The 13,015-nt window shown below is 41.5% G+C and overlaps 1 protein-coding gene across 1 annotated transcript in view; it reads right to left on the bottom strand.

The window, feature by feature from the left end:
- The window catches only part of CFAP58 (cilia and flagella associated protein 58), a gene marked incomplete at both ends in the record, with an annotated part of 106,647 nt that overhangs the window by 80,070 nt on the left and 13,562 nt on the right, over window positions 1-13,015 (bottom strand). The window contains 2 exons of the mRNA XM_080694861.1: window positions 4,930-5,121; window positions 8,309-8,391. Coding sequence (XP_080550987.1) covers window positions 4,930-5,121; window positions 8,309-8,391 — 275 coding nt within the window. The remainder of the gene's footprint in view (window positions 1-4,929; window positions 5,122-8,308; window positions 8,392-13,015) is intronic.

Here is a 13,015-nt window from a genome sequence, read left to right as displayed (position 1 = left end):
CAACAACTTGGTGAGACCCTGTTTCCAAATAAAATATAAAATAGCTCTTGGAGTGTAGCACACAGGGAGAAAGCCCCTGGGTTCCACCCCCAGTACCACAAAAAAAAAAAAAAAAAGTGGTCTTTCAAAGGTCTCAACATGAAAGTCTTGCCACGGATGAGTTTTCTCAGCCAGGCCTTTCCCCTGGAACTCTCAAAGCAGCTTGTTCCCTCTCTCCTCCCCTTCTTGTTCTAAGTCATTTTTCCCATAGGCTCCATTAAGCTGTATTTTCCTTTGTTAATACTTGAGCAATGTGGAATTTAATGCAATGTAAGAGCAATACTTCAAAGGAAGATGGGCTTACCTTGGTCCAATTCTTAGTATCACAGGATAGTGGCAGAATGCACTTATTCTCAAATCTACAATGAAGTGCAGAATCCACCTCCCAGTATATTTATATTTATATCCATTCATTCTCTCTCTCTCTCTCTCTCTCTCTCTCTCTCTCTCTCTCTCTCTCTCTCCCTCCCTCCCTCTCTCTCCCTCTCTCTCTCCCTCTCCCTCTCCCTCTCCCTCCCTCCTAGGGATTATACTAAAGGGCATTCTACCTCCAAGCTACACCCCCAGCCCTTTTTGTTTTGAAATAGGGTCTCAACTAAGTTGCTAAGCCTGGCTTACAAGTCAAATGTACGTCACCAAGCCGGGCTCTGTTTTCTAGTTTTCTTTCATTTAGAAAGTCCCATCCCAATCTCCTTTTACTCTGAGCTGCTATCACGCGTGGAAAACTGTAATTCCTAGTATGTCCTACAACCAGATGGATTCTCTCTGCCCTATTGCCCCTTTAAGCCACACTCCTCAGAATGTACTAAGCCATAACTAGTTCCCCTACTACCTGCCCACTTACTCTCTGGTTCAGCTATGTCATCCTGATTAGTTGGGCAAAAAGCAGTTGAGTTGTATAAAGGTGAAGTGTGGTGGTTAACATTACAAATCAACCAGACTAGCCACAAGGTGCCCGGATTAAACATTATTTCTGGTGTAGCTGTAGGGAGATTAGCTTTTTTTATATATACTAGGAATTGAAGCCAGAGGCATAACCCCCATAATCATATGAACCCATTCCTCCTACTTGTTTGGTTCCCTGAAGAACCCTGATTAGTACCTGGAACGACACCTGATTTGATCTTGGGAAGTATGGATCTCGAGTCAGGGAAGGGACGGTGGGAGAGCTCCAATGTGTCTCTCGGGTAGGCTCCTCCAAGAGGCAGATGGAGGAGACCTCGAGTGGAGGTCTAGATTGCCTTACCTCACCTCCACTACCTTTAAAATTTCAGCCCATTCTCATATATGAATGTCAGGCTTTATGTTAGCTGGCATTGGATACAGATAAAACATTTCATTTATGTCTGCACTTTAGGAGCATTTATCAAGAGGTTAAAAATAGCTGTATTCAAATACCACTTTGAGGAAAAATTTGGAATTATTTCTCAAATAAATTTATGTATTGATTTATCATTTACAAACACTTAGTATGTGCCAAAGATACCTCTAAGGACTTCATAAATACTACTTCATTTAATCTTCACAACCACCTGGATGATGTACACCTTAGTCCTTTTTTGTACTTAGAAAGACAAAATTGGGATCAAACAATATGAATAATTTTACATTGCCTTTCTATATTCATATTACAAACATTTTTAAATATTTTTTAAAATTATTTTAATAGCAACTTCATATTGTACCAAAGCAATTTGTTTAGCTTTTTCTTTCTTTTTTTTTTTTTTTTTTTTTTTACATTTGGGCTGATTTCTGTTTTTCATTATTATATATTATGCTTTGAAGAATATTATCTTATTTTTAAAAGCCTTGCATTTATTCCTCCCCCCCCCTTAGATTCAGTGCTTACAGTTAAATTTCTGGGTCAGAAGGCTAAACTTGAAATAATGTATACTCACTTCAGAAAGAAATGAAAATGTCAGTATCATGGCATCTTCTCCAACCCGTGGGTATTATCCCTCAATGTCCTACAAATCGAATGTACTAGAGAGCTTTGTGTTTGCAGAAATGAGTGTTTGTGCATGTGCATGTGCGTGCATGCAAGTGTGTGTGTGTGTGTGTGTGTGTGTGTGTGTGTGTGTTGGGCAATAAAAAACATAGAAAGGAGACAAAAAGATGTACATTTATTTCCTACCAAGTCCAGAGATGGCACAAGTTTCTATAGCACGTGATACATGCTGTCAAGGGTTAAGAAAAGAGAAAATTTGTAACCGATAAGTAGTATTTCAACAACCTGTGCTTAAATTGTTTATGTGATACATTATATAACTTTATTCACTTAAACATCAGAAATAGCAAAAAGAATAGTTAACAGCAAAACCTGGTACCAGCAGCAACCCAGAAAAAAAATGCAATCCCATATTCAAATTAGTAATGCATTCTTTTTACCACTCATCATCTATTCATGTGTTTAATAAATGCTTGTTTACAATCTGCTGTGTGCTAAGATATTGGAAATTTAAAGTTGAATAAAGTCCTTGCTCTCAAGAGCTCACTGTAAAGCTGAGAAAACAAATATGCAAATAAACAACTACGCTGGAGGCTGACAGGCACCATTCTGGGACTTCAATACATCTGTTGTCAGGTAATGATTGGACTGTGGCAGCTCTGACCTCAGCGGTAGCTTAATTTATTGGATGGGTCAATCCACTGATAGCTGAATGAACTAGTGGGAGGTAGAACCTCACTGAAGGAAGAAGGCCACTGGCAACACACCTGGAAGGGGCCCTCTTGTCCCTGACTTCTTGCTCTCTCTGCTTCCCAGCTGCCACAAGCTGAGCAGCTTTCCTCCGCCACATTCTTCTGGCATGAGGCTTCTGTCTTGGAGCCAGCCAACCATAGACTGACTCCTCTGAAAACAAATAAAACTTTTCCTCCTCTAAGTCGGTCTCGTTAGGTATTTTAGTCACTGATGCACAGCTGACTGTGCGTAATAATAAAGTAGTACAATAATAGACCCATCTTTAAGAGTTAGCTCCAATGGTGGTGAAAGCCTGCTCATCAGAAAGCAGGAGGCTGACAGATAATGTCACTCGTCCAAATACTTGTAAGGCCCGCCACGAGCCTCTCCCTCAGGAGCATCCCACTCCCAGGTGACTCTCTCTGGCCAGTGGGACATAAATCAACAGGTCTGTGCTCTTCCCTCGTCAGCTGGACCTTGGAGAACATGGTCAGGGTACAATGTGTTGCTCTCTCCCAAGTCAAGAGGCCAGTGCAACATGAGCTCGGAGTACAGAGGACACAGCACGAGGCTGCATCTGTCAACATGAGAAAAAATATATATCATTGTGGCCATAAACCATTGAAATGTGGGGGTTATTTGTTGCCATGTGAGCTGGTGGATATTGACTGTGGAAGTAAATGGGCTAAGCCAGGCTGCAGAGGTGAGTGTCTGAACTGACCACCTGTCCTCTAGGAGTGAGCAAATCAGTCAACAGGGCTTATGAGATGATTAAGTAGGAAGTCAGACAAGCTCTACTCTACTGGCTCCCATCAGGGCCATGAGCATCTCCCGGGGACCTGCCGGGGCTGGATGGAGCCTAAGCACTAGCACTCTTCAATGTGTAAGTATCTGCTCAGAAGCTGTTTAGTCTAAGAGAGAAGAAGCTGATTCCCCACTTCTGAAGCTCATTTCCCACTTTTTGTGTGTATGTAATTCACATGCTGGCCTCCCTCTCATCATCATCTTTGAGATTTCACTCCAAAAAAATAAAAAATAAAACTAAAACACAGCCTAAACTTGCAAGAGCCTTGGTAAACACTGCTGAGTTTACTATGTATTTTACTGACAGAAGGGAGACAGGGCTCGCACTGTATAGCAAACATTTTGCTAGGGCAAACTTTTTTTTTTTTAATAAAATAGAAATCTCTTCCCAGCCTCGTAGCTAAAAGTTCGCCCCCGCCCCGAAACCCCATCCCTAAATCTCTGCCCTAGAGAGCATGACTTCCCAAACCCTCAAGCACTGTGAGAAAGGTTTCCAGGCTAAAGAAAAATTCACTACTTGGAAGACTCCATGCCATCATTCACTCCAGAAAGTGGCCCATTCCAGACATTTTTCTCCGGAACATAACCCCGTCTCCAACCTTCTTTACTCTGTGCCTTTACTTCCCTAAAGCTTCACTATTCCTGTGCCCGCTTTCTGACTGAGTTCTTTCTTTCCGAGAAGCAAGGACGGTGATGGACATTATGACCCGGGAGTGCTCCCAGTGGCCAGACATCACACAGGCAGGGAGCTGAGATGACTGCTTAAAGCTAATGCCAAGTCCCAAAAGTCCTTTTGGTTGATTGTCCTTGAGCCTTCTCCTGCTTTGGCAGTTTACAAGAAGGAGATCTGTAGAACTTGGCCCCCAAGGTGGCTCTCCACCAGTGGTGGGCTCTTTAGATTTGCAATAGTTTTAAAATAACAATGCCCTTTGGAAATGTGGCACGTTTGGCTGATACCAGGAGTCATTCACATCTTCATTTGAGGTCATTTGATTTCTCTTTCTCCTAACAAATCATAATCAGATCACTGCCTAAAAGCCCGCCTCTGAACCTCCAGGCATTTGGTAGATAGCGTTGAGTATAGAGGGCTGAGAGAGGAGATGTCAGCAGCCCAGATGGGGTCATCTGGGGCTGCCCACAGCAGGGTGACAGAGGAGAGGGAGGATCCACACGTTGGAAGAGGGAAAGCGGAGATGAGAGAAGGCCAAGCGTAAGCATCGTCCTTTTCAGAATGTGGCCCAGGATCAGCTGTAGGACCCCTTTTATTCTGTCCACGTCATTCCTTTTAAATCTGCTTGAAATCCACACGCAGAAATCTAAGCAAACCATCCCTGCAACAGTCCATGATGCCCGGAAACGCAGACAATGTTCCCCCTGCTCCACCCTAGCATGGCCGATGGGCTTACCTTTTGGGTGAGGTCGCTGGCTTCGTTGATGTACCGATCCCGCTCCTTCTCCAGTTGAAAGATGATCTTTCTCTGCTTCTGGGCCTCTTTCTTGTAGTTCTGGATTTCTTCCTCCAAGTTCCGCTTGGCTTGTTCGTGGAGCTTCACCAGGTCTATCTGCTTCTGGGTCGCATTGACTGCCTTTAGCATATTCTATAAACAGGAACAACAAAACATACTCATAATGTTTGAGGATCAGGGATTAGGTGCAACCCCTCCCTCATCCCTAAAATAATTAGATGCCTGTCATTCGTGTGAATAAAAGTTATAGTCTCTACAGATTATTAAAAGCCCTATATATTGATGTGGCCCAAGGTGCTTTTGGTACATATATAAATGCATTAAGCAAGCCAGCATCCTTGAGATGTATGCTCCAGATGGCACCCACTGGATAGGAAGCAGAGAGTGAGCATTCACACAACAGGGAAAGACAGAGCCAGAACTAGAACCCATGGCTGGCTGACCCCAAAATCTCTGCCTGTAACTTTCATTCCGGCTCTAGCCTTCATCTGGTGAGGTTAGAACAATTGAACTTAACCACATAACTTGGGTTTCAATGACAACGTAAGATAAAAATCAGCTTATTAAAAATGCAGATACTGCCGGGCTTGGTGGTGCACGCTTGTAATCCCCACGCTTGGGAGGCGGAGACAGGAGGATCACGCAGGTTCAAAGTCAGCCTCGCTGGCTTAAGAGACCCTGTTTCCAAATAAAATGTAAAAAGTAGGTCTGGGAGTATAGCCCGGAGGTAGAAGGGCTTCCAGGAACCCCAGTACCACCAAAAAAAAAAAAATGAAAGCAAAGTCTTGTACATGAATGCTCATAGTAGTACTAGTCACAAAAATAAACAAACAAAAAAATAGAAAAAAACCCAAATGTCAATCAACTGGTGAATATTAACGAAAAGTGGAATGTCTATACAATGGAATATATGCAGTATTCATACATGCTGCAACATGAATAAAACTCGAAAATGTTCTGAGTGAAAGATGTGATTCCATTTATATAACTATTCAAAGTGGTCAAATCCATAAAAACAAAATAGATTAGTAGTTGCGGGGAGGTGGCAAAGAATGGAGAATGACTACTGAACAGGTACAAGGTTTCTAATAAGAATGTTCTGGAACCAGGGGATGGCCATGGTGGCAAAACATTGTGAATGTACTGACCAATGCTATTCACAAATTTTGTGCTGTATATTTCATCATGATAAATAAATTAACCTAGCTTTTAAAAACTATGAATGCCATTGTCCCAACTTCAGCATTTCTGACTGGGCGGGTCTGGAATGGACCCAGGCACCCACTTTCTTTTTTTTTTTTAGAAGCTGCAGGTGATTGCTGATGCTGAAACACACCCACCCTGACTTGTCCCCCACGTGGCTCTACACCGTGCGTGAGTAGCCGGGCTCCTCACAGGCTCCGCCTCCTGGGAAGCAGGGGAGAGGGAAGCAGAGGAAGGTGGACAGGTTCAATACAGGATATATGCATATGTGGAAATATCACTGTGAAACCCATTAAAATGTACAATTAATACTTGTTCATTTAAAAAAAGGCCCACCTCACCAGCCACAGCTGCATGGACCAAATGACCCTCTCCGGGGAGTGTTGAAATAGAGCCTTCATTAGTACATGGGGGTTGGGGCTGGGGATCAAACCCAGGGCTGTTTATCTGCTACACACACACTCTACCCCTAAACTACACCCCCAGCCCTGGGCCTTCAGATCCTCGCAATGCAGTAGATGTTTCAAACTTAGGAGCTCTTGGCGAAAACATTTTTCGGCCATACGGACTAGAAAACAGACAGTGTTGAATGAAGCAGAATCCTACAGGAAGAGCAGAGGTAGAGAGAGAAGGCTTTCCTCCAAGAGGGCCAGGTCGGCTCCTGTGGCTTCCTGAGGACCTGCTGTGCCCCTGGGTCCTATGAGGCACCTGCGCTTCCTTCTCAAACCCAAAACCAAACACCACTGGCCTATAAATAGGTAAAACATCCGCTAAACAATGGTTGGTTGACTACGTAGGAAACAGAAAAGGACAACGTTGCTTCCAGGTGTTTGTCCAAAAAAAGACAAAGCTCCTTCAATGCAACACACAAAGAATCATAGAATATTCCTGTTGCTGCCTATCAAAACCATAATCACTCTTTCAATAATGAAGTTTCACATCAGTGAGAAAAGAATTTATTCTCGATAGTTGATTGAGTACAGAGCTTAGTAGTATGCTAGACACTAAAAATACAATGACCGGGAAAAATTAAAAGTAAAAAGTATATAAGCCAAGCGTGGTGGCGAACGCTTGTAATCCCAGCATTCGGGAGGCGGAGACTGGAAAATCGCAGTTTGAGGCCAGTCTCAGCAACTTAGCGAGGCCCTTCGCAACTCAGTGAGACCCTGTTTCAAAAATAAAAAGACTAAACAATGGGGCTGGGGTATAGCTTGGAGGTAGAATGCCCCTGTGTTCCATCCCCAGTACCACAAAAAATAAATATAAATTAAAAAAAATTTTTTTTTGGTGGTACTGGAGATGGAACCCTTCTACCTCTGGACTACACTCCCAGACCTATTTTATTTGGAAACAGGGTCTCTTAAGCCAGCAAGGCTGGTTTTGAACCTGCGCAATCCTCCTGTCTCCGCCTTCCAAGTGAGGGGATTACAAGCCTGCGCCACCACGCCCAGCTAAATTAAAACTTTTAAAAAGATTGTCAATAGAAGGAACCCCTGGAAGGAGCGGGGAGGGTCCTGCCTTTTATCAAAGCTCTCCAGGTCTTCAATTTTCCCTAGCCCCTCAATTTTGGACCAGCACAAACTTAGAGACCAAAAAAGACAAGGCCCATCATGGAAACGAAAACAGAAACCTACGACAATCTTGACAATATAGGTGGAGGAAAGGTTAGATGTTTTCACATCACCAGCCTGCCGGCCATGTTTATACCTACACTCCAAAACTAAGATTTAATTAGCACTCCAACTTGTAATTTTCGGATTAGTCAAAGTTGCAGATTATAGATATTTAAGTCAAAATTTTCCGTCAACCGCTTAGGATGCCAAAGAACACACCAGCCATCAACAGGATTCCACAAAGCACTCTGAAATCCCTGCTGGTTTATATGTTAATTCGCCAAAGTCCTTCGGGGCTGGCGGGAGATAATGCAGTTTCAATTCCTGGCCTGTGCTTGGTAGACTGTGAGCGGCCGCTTAGAGGAAAATTGAGCGCTATTATTTAGTCTAATCAACTTTTCTTTGCCTTGGACTTTTGCTCTACTTTCCCTGCTCTACTGGGTGCAGGCAGGTATTACAGCCCTAAAGACATGTGTTTACCATTGTGACCGTAACAAACCCACCTTATTTAGTATTTCTCTTTCTCTCAGAAGCTCGTCCATTGCTTTTTTATCAAGTTCTGCTTGTTTCTTTGAAGCCTCCACCTCTGTATCACCAGGGAGAAAAATAATAAGAAATGCAGTCAATTTAAGAGAGAACCTAGCTCAGCATGGTGGCACACACCTGTAATCCCAGTACTTGGGAGGCTGAGACAGTAGGACCACAAGTTGGAGGTCAGTCTCGGCAATATAGCAAGTCCCTGTGCAACTTTGCAAGACCCTATTTCAAAATAAATAATAAAATAGGACTAGGAGTGTAGCTCAGAGTTAGAGTCCAATCCCCAGTACCATAATGAGAGAGAGAGGATGAATGAATCATGCCAAAGCAATACAAAAACTATTTTGCATGTTTCTCTGTAGCTATGAAACTACTATATTAATTGTGTGATGTGTGGTCTTCATTATTGCCGGAGCCAGCCAACAGAAGCACGGGTTCTAAAGAGAGGCGTGAGGATGAAGACTTTTTAATTCTAACATGGGGGAGCCGCCAGCCTACTATCTCTACTGGCCAACCCCTGTTTCTGGGTCAATATTTCCTACGGGTCGACGACTACGCCTGGGTCAGTATGCTCTATTGCGCCGACGCTCCTGGCCGACGCCTACTTCTGGGTCAATCTCATCTCTATTGCGCCGACGCCGGGTTTGTTTTTCCAGAGGTATTTATACACAGCTACAAGTCAATCAACATTCTCGTGCTATCACCACCGGAATACAATAAAGACCAAGACAAAACACACACATTACAGACAGGTCAATCAGTACCCTCGTGCCATCACCATCTGATCTCCCCAAACCTTGTTGACTCTGGGCGAAGGACAGTCAGCTGAGTCAGAGAGACTCTAATCTAGGGGAAAGCCTTAATGGCTCCCCACACATGGAACTGCAAAATAGTTCCATAGTGAGGTGGGGCATCCTGAAATAAATGGAAACTGAGGCTTAGAGAGATTTAGCCACATGATGGAAGTTCACTGTCAAGAGGTGACAGGGCTAAGAATAGAAGTTTGGTTTCTCTGACTCCAAAATGTCCTTGCTCTTTACTTTTTTTTTTTTTTTTTTTTTTTTTTGCAGTACTGGGGATGGAACCCAGGGGCATTCTACCTTCGAGCTACACCCCCCAGCCCTATTTTTTTATTCTTTATTTTGAAACAAGTTCTCACTAAGTTACAGAGGGCCTAAGTAGCTGAGGCTGTCCATGAACCATAATCTTCCTGTCTCAGCCTCCCAAATGCTGGGATTACAAGAGTACGCCACCACATACAGGTACATTTTTTTTTTATTATTATTCAAACAAGTTAGAAATACAGACAAATGAAAGGAAAAACATTTAAACCTACCAGAATCCACTTGGAATTTTGATATATCGTCTTCCAGTCTCTCTTTTTTCTTTTTACTGTTTTTTTCTTTTTTCTTTTTCTTTATTTTATTATTATTTTTTAACTGGGATTAAACCAAAGGGAATTCTACCTCTGAGCTACACCCCTACCCCTTTTCTATTTTTGAGACTGGGTCTAAGTTGCTGAGAATCTCCCTAAACTGCTGAGGCTGGCCTTGAACCCGCAATTCTCCCATCTCAGCCTCTCTCCTGGAATGACAGATCTGTACCTCTGTGACAGGTACTTTCCAGTCTTTTTGCTGTGCAAATATATGTGTATATATAAGTGCACGTGCGTGCGCTCTCACACACACACACACACACACACACACACACACACACGCACACCAAAAAGGAATCATACTATGCATACTACTTTATAGCTTGTTTTTATAATAATCAAATACATGATATGTTTTTATATTATAAATGTCTACATCAGGCTTTTTAACTATTAAAAAGCCTGTCATGGAGTTATTAAAAAGCCTGTCTACATCAGGCTTTTTAATAACTCCATGGCTTTTTTATGTATAAAAATGCACACGGTACTTAGCCAAGCCTCCATTGTGACATTTAAGTTGTTCCTTTTGTACCTGTGTGATTATAAACAATAATCTTAGAAACTTCTTGTTCATTTCTTCTTTCAGGGAAAGAAGTCTTGGATTTTTTTTAAGCATGTTTCTTCTCTATGACAAGATTTCTCAGAAAATTAGCAGCAATTTAAATCCATACATGAAACACCACTAGATTCTATCATTCTCTTTGATCTTTGACAGGCTGATAGATTTTTTTAAACCAGTATGTCAGTATTTAATTTATATTCCTTTGAATAGTAGTAAAGCTATTTTTATGTTTAATGACCACTTATTTGTATTTCCATTTTTCAAGTTGTCCATATTTACTCTTTGCCCAATTTCCTCATAATTTTTTTATCCCTTTTGTGGATTTTTTTTTTTTCAGTCCTGGGGTTGGAACCCAGGGGCATTCTACCTCTGACCTACACCCTCAGCCCTGTTTTTTGTTGTTGTTGTTTTTGGTTTTGTTTTTTCCGTGCTGGGGATGAAGCCCAGGGACATTCTACCTCCAAGCTACACCCCCAGCCCTTTTTTTTATTATTCTTTATTTTGAAACAGGGTCTCACTGAGTTGCAGAGGGCCTCACTAAGTAGTTGAGGCTGGCTGCAAACCACAGGATCCTCCTGTCTCAGCCTCCTGAATGCTGGGATCACAAACGTGCGCCACCACGCCCAGCTCCTTTTGTGGGTTTTTAACAGCTCTTTGTATATAATAAAGATACAAACACTTTCACAATCTCTGAGTCAATTTGCCTTTGTTCATAGAGTTTTTTGCTGAACAGAAATTTTTAATTTTTATTTCATTAAATCTCTCAGTTTGGGCTTTACAATCTTGGTATTAACTCCCCCCCCCCCGAAAAAATAGCTTTTGGTCATCAAGCATGTTCACAATACTTCATACTGTATAATTGGTATAAAATACCACTTAAAAGTAAAATCTTGGGTCTTTCCTGATCTTTCCGATCTGTTCCATTTATTTGTTTATCCAGGTACCATTGCTATACTATTTGATTACAAAAGATTTACAGTTATTTAAATATCAGCTAAGGTAAATATTCCTTTGTCATTTTTGTTTCCAGAACATTATAGCTCTTGTCCTGTTTGTTCTTCTGGAGGAGCTCTAGAATCAGTTTTCAAGTCCCATACATTATTCACTAAATTTTTGTCGGAAATATTAAATATATAAATAAATTACGATTTATATTTTTTTCGTATTGGATTTTCTATCCAGGAACTTGATCTGACTTTACATTTTTCAAGTCTTCCCTTCTACCTCTCTCAATAGAATCCTATAGCTTTTTGTATATAGGTCTTTTCGGTATCTTGGTATCGTGATTCATAGATGTTATTGCTTTAGCTGTTATTACAACAAGGGGATTTCCATCATATATTCTAACTGATTTTTTTGGTATTATAAAGCTATTGATATTTACTTATTTATTTTATAACCTGCCAGCCTCTTGAACTCTTGCATTAGTTCTGGTAGTTTTTCTGTTCATTTTTGGGGTGTTATGATAGAAAATCATAACATTGGGAGGCTCCATGCTCTCGGCCTTTATAGCCAATGTTTTTGCAGGACTGGGAATTGAACCCAGGACCTCACACACACTAGGTCAGCACTCTACCACTGAGCTACATCCCCAGCGCCCAGTGCCGCCCTTTGAAACATCAAAAGAAAGAGATCCTTTGGGCACAATGGCATGTGCCTGTAATCCCAGCTACTTAGGAGGCCAAGGCAGGGGGCTGCTTTAGCCAAGAAGTTTGAGAGTGGCCTGGACAACGTAAAAAGACCACCACCACATACACACATGCATGCGCGCACACAAACACACCCTAAGAAGAAATGACAATGTCAACATTTATAAAATAACCAGAAGACAGAACAAGATGACTTTTGTAAATGTGACTTGGGGATAATAGAGTTGGGTTCATTGTTAAATGGATTAAAAATTTTTTGTTCTCAAAGCTCAATCAGAACTATTGGAAGCAAAAACACAGAAATTGAAATATGAGCATGTTCTGTTGGTTACTGGACCAGTTGGCATGCTGAATTGCTTCATTTCTCTTCATGTCTACCACTGAAGACATTAGGTTATAAATCTGTGCTGTATGTATGTATCCTGAAGGCACAGACCTCCACATACCCAATGCCTCTACATAGTCCATATTCAATTTATTGAAAAGACGAATGGAGAAATCTTCAAGATAACCTACAAAGGCACCTCAATAAGAGCTTATTTCCTAATGTCTTCAAAGGAAAAAATTATCTATACCTCCCAATACTTAGATGATAATTATTTCTAATAATCTTATATAGAGATTTACATTTTACCTAACTTACAGTGAGGCCATGTATACTTTTATACTCTTATGTGTTCTATCTCACTGACTTATAACGAACAGCAGCCTGCAGGAGGCCAACAAAACACAAGTATTCCTGTCTCACATGGTCAGAATTCATACCAGGTCTTTGTCCCTAGATCCAGAGCTATTTTTTCCACACCAAATTTGACCAGTGTGCCATAATTTTAATTATATTCTTGAGTAGAAAATAGTGATATATCTGAAGAGTAACACATGATGTTTAGTAAGCCCTTGCTGTGTGCTGGGTGCTGTCTACAATATTGTTCTAGATACTGATGAGAAAGGACATTCATCTTAACATATCCACTATCTTATTGGCTAGAACTAAGAGGTTAGATGTTATTTCCTCCAGGGAAAAATA

The sequence above is a fragment of the Muscardinus avellanarius genome, assembly GCF_963383645.1.
Source record: "Muscardinus avellanarius genome assembly, chromosome: 4".
Taxonomy (NCBI): Eukaryota; Metazoa; Chordata; class Mammalia; order Rodentia; family Gliridae; genus Muscardinus; species Muscardinus avellanarius.
Note: the sequence above shows the minus strand (reverse complement) of the source record. Positions and strands in the feature narration are given on the sequence as shown.